General features: G+C 40.3%; 1 protein-coding gene across 3 annotated transcripts in view; it reads left to right on the forward strand.

Moving 5' to 3' along the window:
* The window catches only part of LOC126365751 (ZZ-type zinc finger-containing protein 3), a 71726-nt gene that overhangs the window by 48529 nt on the left and 5643 nt on the right, over positions 1-17554 (forward strand). Inside the window, exon 7 of one of the 3 annotated variants that reach the window (XM_050008229.1) lies at positions 9000-9122. In XM_050008229.1, the coding sequence (XP_049864186.1) occupies positions 9000-9122 (123 nt within the window). The other 2 variants (XM_050008230.1, XM_050008231.1) reach the window with 2 other exon arrangements.

A 17554-nucleotide genomic window follows, 5' to 3' on the forward strand; every position in this document is an offset into this window, starting at 1 on the left:
ATGTATGACACTAGTGACACTCAATCACCTGACCATGTTCGAAGTCTGTGAGTTCCGCAGACTGATGTCGCTGATATGGAGTACCTGGCTGTAGGTGGCAGCACAATGCACCTAATATGAAAAACATATGTTTTTGGTGTGGTATCTGGATACTTTTATCACATAGTGTTCATTTATGGGTTCCCGTGGTACCATACACTTGTTTCAGTTCATCTTTCTTTGTGCCACTGTTCTTTTCACATTGTTGTACCAGTATTGAACACACACAACTTCTGCAAGTTTGAGAAAAACTTCCAGCAAGTGGTAAGTTTGTCAAGTACTTGCAACAAGACACAAGAAACTGGAAGTTGATGGTACTTGTGGAAGTCGACTTGCTGAATGTGTTTTCAAGTCAGATAACTTGCAGAAGTAGATTCAGCAAGCAACTTATGGAAGTTTACTGCCTAGTAGACATGTGCCTTTAGTAGAGTTTTCGGAAACCTGAAGTTTTGTGTTAGGTACTTCTAAGGAGATTCAGGAATCTGTATTAAATTTAGTTACTTGTTTAGGACTGGTTGTGGTTGCGGTAGTGTTGGATGGGGAGATGGCGAGGGAAGTATGGGGTAGGGAGGCAGAGTGAGGGCCTATGGGTGAGTGGCTAGCATCTCACGAGGGAGGCTGCTCATTTGTGTGAGGGAGGGTTAGCAGGTATATGGGCTCAGCATGAAATCCAAGATTGTAGGGGTTGATGGGAAGCTGTGCATGCTGAAAACAGGATGGGAATATGAATTTGGAGGGGGTGACAGAATGGGGGAAGGGGAAGTGTCGAGTGACGGATTCAGGAACAGTGGGTTACCTGAGGTTGAGGCCAGAATGATTGCAGGAGTGGAGGATGTGTCATAAGTATAACTTCCGCCAGTGTTTATAGTTCAGTGAAGCTGATGGTGGAGGGATGGATCCAGATAGTCAAAGTTGTGAAGCAGCCATTGAAATTGAGAATGTTTTGCCCACCTGCATGTTGTGCCACTGGCTGGTCAACTTGGTTGTTGGCAACAGTTTGGCAGTGGCCAGTCTTCGTGGTGGACAGCTGGTTTGTAGCCATATTGTCATTAAAATCTGTGCAGTATTTACATCAGAGTTGGTATAAGATGGGGTGGAATCAGAGGTGCTGGTTCGGTGGATTGGGCATGTCTTGCACCTTTGTCTGGAAAAGTTGCTATGGGACGAAACTGCTGAGGTCATCGGTCCCTAGGCTTACACACTACTTAATCTAACTTAAACTAATTTATGCTAAGGACAACACACACACACACACACACACACACACACACACACACACACACACCTGAGGGAGGACTCGAACCTCTGACGAGGGTAAAGCCGCTCGAACTGTGACAAGGCGCCTCAGACTGCGCAGCCCTTTGTCTGCCATAGGGATACGGGGTGAAGGATATCGTTCAGCTGTTCCAGTCCAGGGTGATATTGAATGGTGAGGGGACTGCTCCTTTTTAGCTGATTCTTGGATTGGTGGGAAGACTAACAGTGTGTTAGGATATGGCTTGGGAAATATGTTTGTGGTCTTCCCCAGGGCCCTTCCTAAGAACACTAATCTTTTAGCATGATCCACTGCTGTTGTGATGAGTCATAGTGGCTACTTGAGGGAAGATCTCTGCTAACACCTACAAGCTCTGCCAGTGATGACATCCCAGAAGTCCAACATGAGTTCTAGTCCTTACTGAAATCCCTAGGCCCTTCCCAGAACCTCTCCTCTGAGTATGTCTCCCTCCTCAAACCTGCAACACAACACACACCTACACCTACCTTTTACATGCTTTCCAAAATCCACAAACCCAACAATCCTGGATGCCCCATTGTAGCTGGCTGTTGTACTCCCACTGAAAGAGTTTCCACTTTTGTTGATCAACACCTCCAACCAGTTACCTAAAACCTAGCCTCCTGCATCAAAGCTGCTATCTAATTCCTTCACTGTGTTTCCAACATCCCCACCCCTTTACTGCCTGGAACCCTTCTTGTAAGTGTTGATGCCACCTTGCTATACTCGAACATCCCTCATGCTCATGGCCTTGCTATCATTGAACACTACCACTCCCAACATAATCCAGATTCCAAACACCTTACCAACTATATCCTGACCCACAACTACTTTGACTTTGAAGGGGAGGTATACAAACAAATTCACAGCATAGCCATTGGCACCTGCATGACAACTTCCTATGCCAACCTGTTGCTAGAGGAAACCTTCCTAGTCTTGCAAAATCCAAATTCATAGTCTGATTGAGAGTCATTGGTGATATCTACATGATCTGGACTCGGAGCCAATACACCCGTCCACATTACTTCACAATCTCAACATCTGCTTCACTTGGTCATCCTGTATCCAACGTGCTACCTTCCTGGATGCTGACCTCCACCTCTCTGATGGTTCTGTCCACACCTCTGTCCATGTTAGACCCACTAACCACCAACAGTACCTGCATTTTAACAGCCGCCATCCCTTGCACACCAAAAAATTCCACCCATGCTGCCTAGTCACTCATGGATGGTGTGCCTTCAGTGATGAGAACTTCCGTGCCCATTGTGCTTAGGGTCTCATGAGGACCTACACAGACAGGTAAGAGCCCTTCCTAACCTAGCCTACAAGCAGATTTCCTGTGCCATTCCCACCAACCCCAAGAATCAGCTACAAAGAAGTGACTCCTTGTCACCCAGTATCACCGTACACTGGAACAGAGCTTTGATTATCTCTCATCCTGGCCTGAAGTGCGGGACATTGTACCCATGATCCTTCCTACCTCTCCTAAAGGGGTGTCTGTTGCGCACCCAACCTATACATCATTCTAGTCCATCCCAATGTCGCTCCCATTCCCAATCCCTTTCCACCAGTATCATACCCCTGTACTCCATCAGAGACCAGTCTATCTGTGAAAGCAGCCATGCCACATACCAACTCTGCTGCAAAGACTGCAATATGATTACCAACCAGCTATCCACCAGTATGAATGGCCAATGCCAAACCGTTGCCAATAATAAAGTTGACCACCTGGTGGCACAACATGACGCTGAGCGTAACATGCTCAGTTTCAATAGATGCTTCACCACCTGGGCCATCTTGATCTTTTCCGCCACCCTCAGTTTCTTTGACCTATGTAGATGAGTTACCCTAACAACACACCCCTCTGTTCCTGTAATTATCCTAGTCTCAATCTCAGCTAACCCACTGTCCCTGCACCCTCCACCCAACAGTTTCCCCTTCCTCCATCCTGTCACCTCCTCCCAATTCATGTCCCCATCCTGCCTTCAGTATGCACCACTCCCCACCAGCCCCTGCTGTTGTACATTTACTTGCGGAGCCCATATACCTGCCACCACTCCCCTCCTACGTTTCTGGCCAGCAAAGCAGCTGCCTTCCTCAGAGCTACAGTTCTTCTCCCTGACTATCACCTTCCTCTCCCTCTATGCCTTTACCCATCCATTCGTCACTACCCCCACTAGAACCATTCCAACTCCAGAAGCTAGAAAGTTGTATTCTGTTTGCATGTGCCTACTAACAATTCAGCACTTCCCCTTTATACTGCATATGTATAGTAAAACCTGAGATTGGGAAATAGAGATAAGTGATCTTCAGTATTAAAATAATATTTATGATGATGATGATGATGATGATGATGATAACTTTATGACAAAATTTTTATTTGTAGAGGTTGCAAACAGTATGAAACATTAATTTTGGAAACTAGTTTTGGTTTTTCACACAACCATCCTCAGATCTGGAGAATCAAGCAGAAGTAGAAAATTTATTTAGGTAATATATTTCAGGGTAAAGTAATGTACAAAAAGTAATGGCATATAAACATGATAAAGACATAGTGTTAACTTAAGTAGTAGGGTTAGACTGCATCTTATGCATATGTTAGTGCCTTTTCCCTCCTTACATAGTACTATCTGATGAACATGAACCGCAAGCAGTTTTACGAGATTGCAAAAATTGGGAAGTAATAAATAAGAAAGACACACCATTCTCATATGAGAGACAACTTTAATGAAGTGCTGTCTATATACCAAGGAGATAAAGAAGAGTGAGCCCAAACATACCAGTAAATACTCTATTCTTTAAAGAAACAAACCCATATATAACAGCTACAAATGTCTGATAACTTAACAAATGAATTAATGTGTTAAATATTTGCCTTTAAGCATGTAAGTGAGAAAAAGTTTAGGAAAGGTTTGAAATTGTGCTTAAAATTGGTTGGAACTCTGTAAGTGCTATCATTATGAAACATGCAAAAATATAAACTGGAAATTCGGGCTCCAAATTAAGCTAAAGCTAGTTTCGCACACATTTAATTGTTTGACATCATATCTCGTGAACTTTTTGTTGTATAATGGATATAATTTTGCAGGTACATTCAGTGATATATGTCACTGCTGTCTGCAAAGAGTGGTGCAAATGGAATATTTAATAAAGAAGTAATAAATTAAAATGTTATGTGTGATGCTGAAGTTTGACTATATGAACATTGAAAATGTAGTAAAGAAATAAGTTTTTTCCTTTCACCACTTTGTGGAGGATTTCAGTGAGAGAAATGGTTTTTAAAGGTTTGAAATTACGTGTAATCTTTATCAGAAGTTGCTGAGTGTTCTCATTCTCAGATAATGTAAGAATAAAGTCAGTGTATTTGAACATTGTTGGTTACATTGCCTCGTATAACACACACTTGTCTTATGGTGTTGAACTTTTAATGTAAGATTATACCTCTTAATGAGTAGATTTCGAGTGTCTGTTGTTTGCTTCATATTGATGACAAAGAAATTTGACCTGTTTCATAACGATAACATGTAAAAACTTTGCACTCAAGTGTTTTTTTAGAAAGCGTTATATGTTGTCTGCTTATTGTAACTTGTTTCTTTGCTGGTGTCTCATTTCGTTATTTGTAATGTGTTTTTTTAGAAAGCGTTATATGTTGTCTGCTTATTGTAACTTGTTTCTTTGCTGGTGTCTCATTTCGTTATTTGTAATCAAATTGTTTGGTTCTTTTATCCCTGTAAGTTTAGAATCACTCTTTTTAATCTTGTTGTTATAGCCAGCACTTTATTGAAATTATCTCTTAAATGAGAATAGTACATCTTTCATATTTATTACTTACTTACTTTTTGTAATTCCGTAAAAGTGATTATGTTTTGTGTTCGTTTTTTAGCGGCTTTTCCCTAGGTACGTAGTATCAAGATATAAAGACAATGTGGTCTAGACCTATTAATGTTTCATGTGGTTTGCAATCAAAAGAATTAAAAAATGTACATAATTTTTTTTTTAATGTTTTGTTATGTGTTTGCTATAGTTCTGGACTGACTTAGCATTCAAGGAGCTGACAGATGAACCAATAAAATTTGCTTTCTGTGGGAGAATTTTCCGGAGAAGAAAATAATGACTGTGATTTTGTACAAATAAAATACTTTTGTAACATTTGGAAAACCATTGTTTCATTTGTAGAAAAAGTGTTTTTTAATCAACCTAGAGAAAATCAAAGTTTGTGTAGATTATTGAAGATAAATCTGTTGTAGACAGAGTAGCAGACTTTAACAAAATACAACAGACCAACCACTTCACCTGGCTATAATAAAGTACGTAAAAATAAGTAATGAAACTTAAAGGCGAAACTTTCGTTCTGTAATAGATGTAGGTTTGGTAGACTAAGTCTCCTATAGGTTGGCAGACTTTTTACATGTAGGATATATAGACGATGCCACAGTAAAGTTTAGTGATTATTAAGTACTGTATAAACAAAATACAAATATCAACAGTTTTGCAGGGAGAAGTATCTTGGTGCAATGGGCTATTGTACTGCTTGGATTTTATTGTTTTTACCTAAATATATTCTATATAAAATGAAATGTCTTCAAGACAAGAAATATGAGTATCAGTTTAGGTTCTTTGCATTACTTGAGTGTACCTTGTTCTTATAGTGAAAATTTCATTAGAGAATGTTGCTGATGCATGCATAAAATAGAAATAAATATTCTTAATTTTTGGGTACTTGAAAGTTGCAAAAAAAAAAAAAAAAAAAAAAAAAAAAAAAAAAAAAAAAAAAAAAAAAAAAAACTTTTTTTGCTCCATCAGATATATTAGTTTAAAATGAAATTACAAGTGAATAAAAATAAAATAAAAAAATTGTCTTATCAGTAAGTTAGTATCAGATTTATATGCACATTTGGAAGTCCTTTCACCCACTGAGTTGTAAATTGGCCTCTGTTCTCGCTAACATATAATCCTTGAGATGAGCAATATCCCCATGGACAGATTAGGAAACTTAGAGTAAAAAAAATTCTAAACTTGGGAGAAAAGAGGGAAAGGAGCAAATTGGGTATTTTAAGACTTGCATTCTGGAGAAGCAACGTTTAAATAGCCTTATAGCTATTGTTATATTAAAAAAAAAAAAAAAGGGAAAGAAAAAGAAAATGGGGGGGGGGGGGGGGGTTGCGAAGGGCAACCATTACCTCGAAGCTGATGAGCAGGTAGTCCAGTTTTGTTTATTGTTTTTTACTCTGGAATTCTTATCATCGTAACATTGATCTGTGAGTTTCATGGTTTCTCTGAACTACTACTTACAAATATTAGGAGAGTTCCATAATTATGACAAAATTATTTCTTTTCTCCACGAATGAGTTAGTGTTCCCTTTCCAGTAACTAGAATTCCAACAGGATACTAGACCTTAAAAAGGATATAAAGTAACCTTCAAGGCTTGTTTCACTGGAAATGTTCCATGGATCATTTGCGTGATAAATCGTAATGATGTGGAACATTAACATTGCAAATTTATTTGTAAAAATTGCTAAAAATAAAACTACTGATATGAGTTAGTACTTTGTATTTTCCACCTTTTACACATTACAATAACAGAAATTCTCCTCCAGAATAGAAGGAGTTGTCAAAGAGAAAATTTTTCGATTTGTCTTTAAATTTTAATTTGCTGTCTGTTTGACATTTTACATCGCTGGGTAAATTTTGGCATTGTGCACACATTTTCGTGCTAAGGACAACCTTAATATGGAGTAATGAATGTCATTTATTCCTTCTGTTGTTGTAATTATATACATCATTGTTCCTTTAGAACTGCAGTGGATTACTTACAACAAACTTAAGGAGGGATTAAGTATACTGTGAAGCAGCCTTGTAGTATGCCACACAGATCATGCTGTTGCTTGGTAGTCTTGCCCCTACATAAATTTTTGTAGATTACCATGAGTCGCCGAATTTTGTGCTGAGAAACGCTAATGCAAACAGGTTCTGGTACATTTATAGAAGAAAGGTAGGAACATAGAATAAATTTCCCTTCACTGTAGGAAAGTTTTTGTGATGTAATGGTTAATGTAAATTCCATCAATTCAGAAGACTGCTTTTTCTGTGTTGGTGTAGTAAGGAGTTGATAGGATTCACTCAGTTTAATGATAGCAGATGAAGAGTAGCAGTAGACAGAGAATGTGGACATTTGATGCACAGGATTATTGTTTTGAATGAAGATGAACATGCAGATTGCTTGTAATTTTGAGATTGCCTTAGGCAACAGTCTACCAGTTGGAATGGTGTACAAGGTAAATATTTCAGTTGTGAATGAAATAGATGTTAATATCAGCACATTGCTTCTAAGTTTTGACTTTTTTTCTGATTTCTGAGAGGGATATGCAGAAAGAAAAGATTTCAAACTAGAAATGACCTTTAAACATTCACGTGTTTACGTGGTTTTAAAAGATGCAAACAAAAGATAAGATAAGCAAATTTCATACAACAGTAGCAGCTACATGTTTCTTCCTGCAACATACAGTGTCATATGGGATCAGAGCAAATTTTTATGGGTAGTAAGTACAGTACTTATTTTTCTATATTTACATGTTGTGTAGTGTAGAAGTATCACCGTATACAGTATCAGTTTCTGGGAACAACCAAATCCCCATAACTAAATCTAGCTCTCATTCCATTCAACAGTAGTTCTATTTTACAACTGGAGTTTTCTGGTGTGTGAGAAAACAAAAAGGACTACTGACTTCATTGGTGTCATTTACTTTCCCAAAACTTGATTTCTCTCTCAAGGAACATCTGAGTATATTAGACATGTTAAGAACTTATAAATTATGATAATATCCACTAAACTGTAGTATATTATGACTGTAATGAGTACTTAGCTAGCATTCTCTGCGTCCAAAAAGCATGTAATATTATTAATTTGTGTTGTTAATTCAAGAATATCCTGTAGAAGCCTGTTCAAAGAACTGGATACACTGTCTGGTGCTTCTCAGTATATTTATTCATTAATGAAATTTGTTGTTAGTGATATATCTCTCTTTCAATCCAACAGCTTAGTTTACATAAACGAATACCAGGGATAAGAACAATATTCACAGAGTCACTTTCATTGGTCCAGATAGATGTTAGTTATTCAAGTACACGCACTGTCAATAGTTTGCCATCCATTACAAAAAGTGTAGCTACTAATGAAGTGCAGTTTGAGAAGCTTAACTGATTTAGTAGTGGCCAACACTTTCTACTCCTCTATTGAATTTCTTTGCAGCATCAATTGACATATATATTATTGACTAAATCATGTAACATAAATAGTATGAAAACAGTTTATCTAATTATAACTTAACTTCAAATCCTAAATTAAAGATTTAAAGAGCTATGATTATTTTGTCTCAGTATTGCTTTTGTCTATGCAATAAATCACCACAATGGAGTTTAAGACTTATAAAAATGGTCAATGAGTCAAAATATTGGTAAAAGAAACTGTTACTGATGAAAGTAAATATTCAAATTGCCTGGTATAAATAGGTGTTTGCAGAAGCCAGCGATTTTGAGAAAGGTGAAGCCTGTAAAAATTACATCTCTCTCTTGCATTTCTGTGGAAATAAATAAATGGCAGACATCTATTTCAAGGTCATAAATGGATAATTTGTGATCAAACAATGCCTGTAAAAAGTTTTAATACTTTGTTTTTCCCAAATTTAGGGTATGGAGAAACCTCAACAGGATGTGACAAATAATGAAGAATATAGCAGTTTACAGTTGCTGATACGGGTCAGACAGGAGAAAGCATTACAGGATGTCAGTGTAATGCATCAAGGTTACAAGGTAATGACATAGTAAAAATTATTTGTAATCATCCTTACTGTTTTAAACATGTAAGCTTTAATCATTCACTATGAGGAGGAAAGAAAATACACTCCACAAAGGAGTTATGCAAATTGGTCTCTAATTGATATTCATCTATGGAAAATACAAAATTGTAAACTGTGGCAGCTGCAGGTTTAATGTGAGACACTGCAGCACAGTTTCACCACACAGCTGGCAAGGATAGTAAACAGGGTACATGTCAATACCTACATGTACATCTACATCTACATGACTACTCTGCAATTCACATTTAAGTGCTTGGCAGAGGGTTCATCGAACCACAGTCATACTATCTCTCTGCTATTCCACTCCCGAACAGCGAGCGGGAAAAACGAACACCTAAACCTTTCTGTTCGAGCTCTGATTTCTCTTATTTTATTTTGATGATCATTCCTACCTATGTAGGTTGGGCTCAACAAACTATTTTCGCATTCGGAAGAGAAAGTTGGTGACTGAAATTTCGTAAAAAGGTCTCGCCGCGACGAAAAACGTCTATGCTGTAATGACTTCCATCCCAACTCGTGTATCATATCTGCCACACTCTCTCCCCTATAACGTGATAATACAAAACGAGCTGCCCTTTTTTGCACCCTTTCGATGTCCTCCGTCAATCCCACCTGGTAAGAATCCCACACCGCGCAGCAATATTCTAACAGAGGACGAACGAGTGTAGTGTAAGCTGTCTCTTTAGTGGACTTGTTGCATCTTCTAAGTGTCCTGCCAATGAAACGCAACCTTTGGCTCGCCTTCCCGACAATATTATCTATGTGGTCCTTCCAACTGAAGTTGTTCGTTATTTTAACACCCAGGTACTTAGTTGAATTGACAGCCTTGAGAATTGTACTATTTATCGAGTAATGGAATTCCAACGGATTTCTTTTGGAACTCATGTGGATCATCTCACAATTTTCGTTATTTAGCGTCAGCTGCCACCTGACACGCCATACAGCAATCTTTTCTAAATCGCTTTGCAACTGATACTGGTCTTCGGATGACCTTACTAGACGGTAAATTACAGCATCATCTGCGAACAGTCTAAGAGAACTGCTCAGATTGTCACCCAGGTCATTTATATAGATCAGGAACAGTAGAGGTCCCAGGACACTTCCCTGGGGAACACCTGATATCACTTCAGTTTTACTCTATGATTTGCCGTCTATTATTACGAACTGCGACCTTCCTGACAGGAAATCACGAATCCAGTCGCACAACTGAGATGATACCCCATAGCTCCGCAGCTTGATTAGAAGTCGCTTGTGAGGAACGGTGTCAAAAGCTTTCCAGAAATCTAGAAATACGGAATCAACTTCAGATCTCCTGTCGATAGCGGCCATTACTTCGTGCAAATAAAGAGCTAGCTGCGTTGCACAAGAAACCATGCTGATTACGTGTCAATAGATCGTTCCCTTCGAGGTGATTCATAATGTTTGAATACAGTATATGCTCCAAAACCCTACTGCAAACCGACGTCAATGATATAGGTCTGTAGTTAAATGGATTACTCCTACTACCCTTCTTGAACACTGGTGCGACCTGCGCAATTTTCCAATCTGTAGGTACAGATCTATCGGTGAGCGAGCAGTTGTATATGAGTGCTAAGTAGGGAGCTATAGTATCAGCATAATCTGAAAGGAACCTAATCGGTATACAATCTGGACCTGAAGACTTGCCCGTATCAAGCGATTTGAGTTGCTTCGCAACCCCTAAGGTATCTACTTCTAAGAAACTCATGCTAGCAGATGTTCGTGTTTCAAATTCTGGAATATTCCATTCGTCTTCCCTGGTGAAGGAATTTCGGAAAACTGCGTTCAATAACTCCGCTTTAGCGGCACTGTCGTCGATAACAGTACCATCGGCACTGCGCAGCGAAGGTATTGACTGCGTCTTGCCGCTTGTGTACTTTACATACAACCAGAATTTCTTCAGATTTTCTACCAAATTTCGAGACAATGTTTCATTGTGGAACCTATTAAAGGCATCTCGCATCGAAGTACGTGCCAAATTTTGCGCGTCTGTAAATTTTAGCCCATCTTCGGGATTTCGCGTTCTTCTGAACTTCGCATGCTTTTTCCGTTGCCTCTGCAACAGCGTTCGGACCTTTTTTATGTACCACGGGGGATCCGTTCCATCTCTTACCAATTTATGAGGTATGAATATCTCAATTGCTGTTGCTACTATATCTTTGAATTTGAGCCACATCTCGTCTACATTCGCATAGTCAGTTCGGAAGGAATGGAAATTGTCTTTTAGGAAGGCTTCTAGTGGCACTTTATTCGCTTTTTTAAATAAAATTATTTTGCGTTTGTTTCTGATGGATTTGGAAGAAATGGTATTGAGCCTAGCTACAATGACCTTGTGATCACTAATCCCTGTATCAGTCATGATGCTCTCTATCAGCTCTGGATTGTTTGTGGCTAAGAGGTCAAGTGTGTTTTCGCAACCATTTACAATTCGCGTGGGTTCGTGGACTAACTGCTCGAAATAATTTTCGGAGAAAGCATTTAGGACAATCTCGGAAGACGTTTTCTGCCTACCACCGGTTTTGAACAAGTATTTTTGCCAACATACCGAGGGTAGGTTGAAGTCCCCACCAACTATAACCGTATGAGTGGGGTATTTATTTGTTACGAGACTCAAACTTTCTCTGAACTGTTCCGCAACTGTATCATCGGAGTCTGGGGGTCGGTAGAAGGAGCCAATTATTGACTTAATTCGGCAGTTAAGTATAACCTCCACCCACACCAATTCGTACGGAGTATCTACTTCGACTTCACTACAAGATAAACCACTGCTGACAGACACAAACACTCCACCACCAATTCTGCCTAATCTATCTTTCCTGAACACCGTCTGAGACTTCATAAAAATTTCTGCAGAACTTATTTCAGGCTTTAGCCAGCTTTCTGTACCTATAACGATATCAGCTTCTGTGCTTTCTATTAGCGCTTGAAGCTCGGGGACTTTTCCAGCGCAACTACAACAATTTACAACTATAATTCCGACTGTTCCTTGATCCAAGCACGTCCTGTAATTGCCAAGCACCCTTTGACATTGCAGCCCATCCCGCACTTTCCCGAGGCCTTCTAACCTAAAAAACCACCCAGTCCACGCCACACGGCCTCTGCTACCCGTGTAGCCACCAGCTGAGTGTAGTGAACTCCTGACCTATTCAGTCGAACCCGAAACCCCACCACCCTATGGCGCAAGTCAAGGAATCTGCAGCCAATACGGTCGCAAAACCGTCTGAGCCTCTGATTCAGACCCTCCACCCGGCTCTGCACCAAAGGTCCGCAGTCGGTTCTGTCAACGATGCTGCAGATGGTGAGCTCTGCCTTCATCTCGTAAGCAAGACCGGCAGCCTTCACCAAATCAGATAGCCGCTGGAATCCAGAGAGAATTTTCTCAGATCCAAAGCGACACACGTCATTAGTGCCGACAAGTGCCACCACCTGCAGCTGGCTGCACCCTGTGCTCTTCATGGCATCCGGAAGGACCCTTTCCACATCAGGAATGACTCCTCCCGGAATGCACACGGAGTGCACACTGGATTTCTTCCCCTCCTTAGCCGCCGTATCCCTAAGGGGCCCCATTACGCGCCTAACATTGGAGCTCCCAACTACCAAGGCATAAAGTTTTACAAATTTCATTCTGTGTACTCTGTTGGACAGCTACTATGCCAAACAGTATCTGCAGATGTGAGCATTTGAGAGGGAACATATAGTTGGGCACAAAGAAGCTGGTAGAAGTTATTGGTGAATCGCTCGACACTTGAATAGGAGCGATGTCACTATTCAACAATGGTGGAACAGGTGAACCATGGCTGAACACAGTGTCAGGACAGAATCGACTGACCCAAAGAGACAACAGAATGTGAGGATTGAGTAATTGTCAGAGAGGCACTCAGATCCCTAGATTTATCATTATTGTCAATCTGACATGCAACTGGTGGTTCAGTGACCACAAGGACCATTAATAGTTGGCTTACAGAAAGGGGCCTTGCTTGGCACCCCCTTACACTGACAGCCATTAACCTCTGTACAATAAGACTGCATTGGTATCGGACACATTTGGCATGGAATCTCACTGACTGGAGTAGAATTGTCCTATGTGATGAGTACCACTTTGAATTGATCTCCCAGTGTATCCATTGAAGGTGTGTCGGAGATACCTCGAGCAGCTGTGGGATAACAAACTGACTGTTGCCTGCCAAATGGCTCGATAACCAGAGTGTTGGTCTCAGGTGACACTTCATTTTATAGGAAGGCCCCTTTGGTTGTCATCCATGCCACCCTTACAACACAGCAGAACGTCGACAATGTTTTGTGCCCGTTTTGTTGCCATTCATGGCAAGCCATCCCGGGCTTACATTTCAGCAAGATTATGCCTGCTTGCATATGTTGAGAGTTTCTACTGCTTGTCTTCATGCATGCCAAACCCTACCTTGGCCGGCAAGGTCTCCGGATCTCACCCCACACCAGGCAGGTATGCTGGGCCGGTTGCAGCCTCATGGTAGTGAACATATCAATGCTCATATTAAGTGCACACTTATGAACGGCATACGTTTACTTACATGTGCTTACATAAACAGAAGAAAAAAAGAATTCAATAACTGTGGGCTGTTGATCCAACTCCTCTGGAGCAGTGTGAGCCTCTGTCCCCTTCCTCATTTTCTTCCTATTTTATTTATTTATTTATTTATTTTTAAGATTCTTTACAAGAGTCACTTTGAAAGTTTTGTGAATGTGATGGAACTTTGTGGAAATTTACCTGTATGTGTCTTCTCAGGATACTCTTTTCCAAGTTACGTGCACAAGTACATCCTCTTGAATAATTCACTTAGGACTCAACAGTTTACCTCTTTGGGAAGATAGTTGGGGAATGATTCATTGGCGGATATAGCTGCCCGTTGACTAGTTGAAAGATGGGCCAGAAGTTGAGGCTCCTAGACATGTGTCTTTGTTTTTGCAACATGACATGGTCGTAGTTCATATGTGTGGAATGAAGCTTCACAAATGCAGTGGCTGCTTGTACTGGATTCTTTCAAAGAGCTTATGAAAGGATACTGCTTCTCAGCAACATGCCTTCACTATCTTACCTCCTTCAAGTGGGATTGTGATAGTTTCCATGTGGAGTAAAAAAGAAATTTGCAGTCCATTCTTTTGACCACAATCCTTGCCCTGTCCCGTGTGCCTGTCCACACTACACTGTCTTTCCTGCTGCTGCTATTTCCTGCTGGAGCACTGTTGGTTCTTATAGTTTTGCTGTCCCTATTGACACTTATTACAGGACAGAGAGGGTGCTTATATGATAACACCCCCTCCCCCCTCCCCAAACACACAGACACAGAGTGTTTCAAAAATACTGTTACAACTTTGGGGTCATGTTTCTTACATGGGAACAAAGAAGAAAGTTTGTATAAACGTACATCCGAAAAGCCTTTTTACTCGAGTTGTTAATGAAAGTGATTGAAGTTAATCAACACACAAAACTTCTAATAGATGCTCGAAATGCCCTCCTTTTGCTTTTAAACTTGTTTGCACTCATTGAATCATGGACTGGCCTACCCATTCAAATACTCCCTGATGGTTTCAAATGGATTTTCAGGCTTCAGTGGCATGTCAATAAAGAGTTTTTTGCATCCAGGAGATCTGCTGCATAGACTATTTGTTTTATATGCCGCCGGAGGTAATAATCCAGAGGATTAAGGTCAGGGGGATGTACAGGCCACAGAACTGGTCCTCCTCTACCTATCCATCTGTCAAGGTAGATACCAGCCAGCGCCTCTCTAACACTGAGGGTGAAATGTGCTGGAGCTCCTTCATGTGTAAACCAAGAGTTTCTTCTTATTTTCAGGGGTAAGTCTCCAAAGACAGCACCTGTGGGATGTGTTGGGTGAACATATAGCCTTTCATGCTGTCACCTATAGTTCCAACCTACACATTAATCTTAAACTCTCATGCTGATGTCTAGTCTGTATCGTAACATGAATATTCCAATTGGCCCACATGTGTTAGTAGTGGAAATGTGTTATTCCATCTCTCCCAAATTATGCCTTGTCTGTAAACGAAACTCAAGAGGCAATCAATGGATTGGCAGTTTGCGCAACAAAGTCGGCAAAAGTTCTCCTGTGGTAGGCTATCAGCAGTGTGAGGACCTACACATGTTGAAGATTATACAAATATAAGAGTTGCTCATGAAGTACCCTCCATATTGAACTCGGAGATGTACAGTATGCCAGGGCCACTTGACTTGCGCTGATATCTGATGACTGTGTGCATTCCAAGCATCACCCAGGACTGGATGGACCACATCACACATGTGTTGCACCATGTTGTTGAGTCCTCCATTCTCTCATCCTATAAGAAAAGCCGTCCATTGGTGGAATGAGGATTGTCATTTAGTGGTAAGGGCCAGACATGCTGTGTTATGTTGGTTTAGAAACAGACCTAGTGGAGACAGCATCACAACCTTTTGGCAGGCAAGAGTTAAAGATGGCAAATCATGAAAGAGAGAAAACAGGGTGTGTGGGGAGAATTTTTAGCATCCATGAACCCTTCCTTGGTGAACGATATTTCCGGTATCGAGTCAGTGCTATATGCTCCAATTCATTCCATCAACAGTATTATGTTCCTCTGGGTAGCGTTCTGAAAGCCACCCTTTTTACTATAGCAATCGACAGTATCTCTTCCACAATAAGCAACCCAGACCATTATTCCTCATTTGTGGATGACTTTGTGATATTCTTCTATTCCTCCCGTCTGACAACTGCTTCATATTAACTAGAGCTGACATTTAAGAGTCTGGAGGATTGGGCTTATATCACTGGTTTTAAATTCTATGCAGAAAACATGGTATTTGTATATTTTAATTGTTTGCATAAATGCCTTCCCTACCTGGAACTCCGGCTGCAGAGAACCGTCTTGGGTCTTAAGACCTCAGTTACATTCTTGGACCTCATCTTTGATCACAGGTTAACATAGCTGCCACCCTCCATGAAAATGTAATGTCTCAGGGCACTAAACATTTAAAATGTCTTAGTGGTAAGAATTGGCGAGTGGATCTTTCCAACTTGCTCACATTCTATAGAACCCTCGTCCACACATCACCTGGATGTTGGACCGGTCAACCATGAAGGCTTTAGGCTGGCCACAGCTCCTACCATTCCTAGCCCTTGTGCAGAGACTGGCGAGCCACCTCTTACCAAGCAGTGAGAACTCCTCATGGTGCGATGTTATACTAAATGTAACCCGTTTCCGACCATCCTATTGTTGGTGTTGGTGCTGAACAACCTTGCAATGCAGGTTACCCGTCACAAGGCTACTAAGCCTTTTTTTGTTCATGCAGAGGAATTTATTGAGCAACTTGGTGTAGCAGACATACCCATTTTTAAACAGTGATGCAATAAATCTCCTCCTCAAATGATTGACAGGCCCGTTCTTAGCTTGGACATTACGAAGTACAACAAGCTCACCACTCTGCCTTTAGTGATAAAACAGGTTTTTAATGGCATTTTATCTGAGTATTCAGAGAATGTGATAATTTTTACTGATGGATCAAAGCGAGCTGACAATCTTGGGTGTTTGTTTATCTTCCCATATTTTGTCATTAAACTCCCGCTACCAAGCCACTTCTCAGTGTACTGTGCAGAGCTGTGGGTGGTTAGGAAGGCACTGAAGTACATGAGACTTCTCTCTTAGTGCTCTGCTGGCAGCTCAGCAAAATTTCCCCGCAGTTCAGATGGTCCATATTGTAACGAGAACTTTCCAGTTTTACTGAGTGTTACATAAAACCTTTTTTGTGATGGTATGTTTGGGCGACTATCTACACATGGCATAAACGGAAAAGTCACTAGTCATATTTTTTGTGATGTATTGGTAGGTATTTGTAGAGAGAGAATGTGTTCTGCAATTCACTGAACTAGTTCGCATGATTTTTAATTTATTCGTGATAGAATGTAAGGTTGTGGCTGTACTCAACTTGCTAGCTAAAATAGACACTCAGCCATGCACAATGGAAAAGCGCTAATGTAAACTGTTTAAAAAATATTAGAAATATCTACACACAAAACTCTTTATTGTATGTAATACGTTTACGTATGTTTGTCCTTGCAGTAGTTTTCATTATTGTATAGAAGATTGGACTGTGTCAAAATTGGGACTTTGTACACTCACTGAGGACTGCGCTCTTGAGTGCTCTACAAGCCAGTCATCATCATTAATGTATAGAAGATAAAAAAGGATAAAAAGAAATCTTTTTAAAGTGTTTGTGGAATTGTTTAATGTTACTGCCACTTGATTTAGATACCTTAAATGCATCCCATATTAACGATATGGGTATGTTTAGGATCTTTTCCGTGTGTAGTAGAAAACATATAGTTGTGCGATTCAACC

The sequence above is a fragment of the Schistocerca gregaria genome, chromosome 4 (assembly GCF_023897955.1).
Source record: "Schistocerca gregaria isolate iqSchGreg1 chromosome 4, iqSchGreg1.2, whole genome shotgun sequence".
Lineage (NCBI taxonomy): Eukaryota > Metazoa > Arthropoda > Insecta > Orthoptera > Acrididae > Schistocerca > Schistocerca gregaria.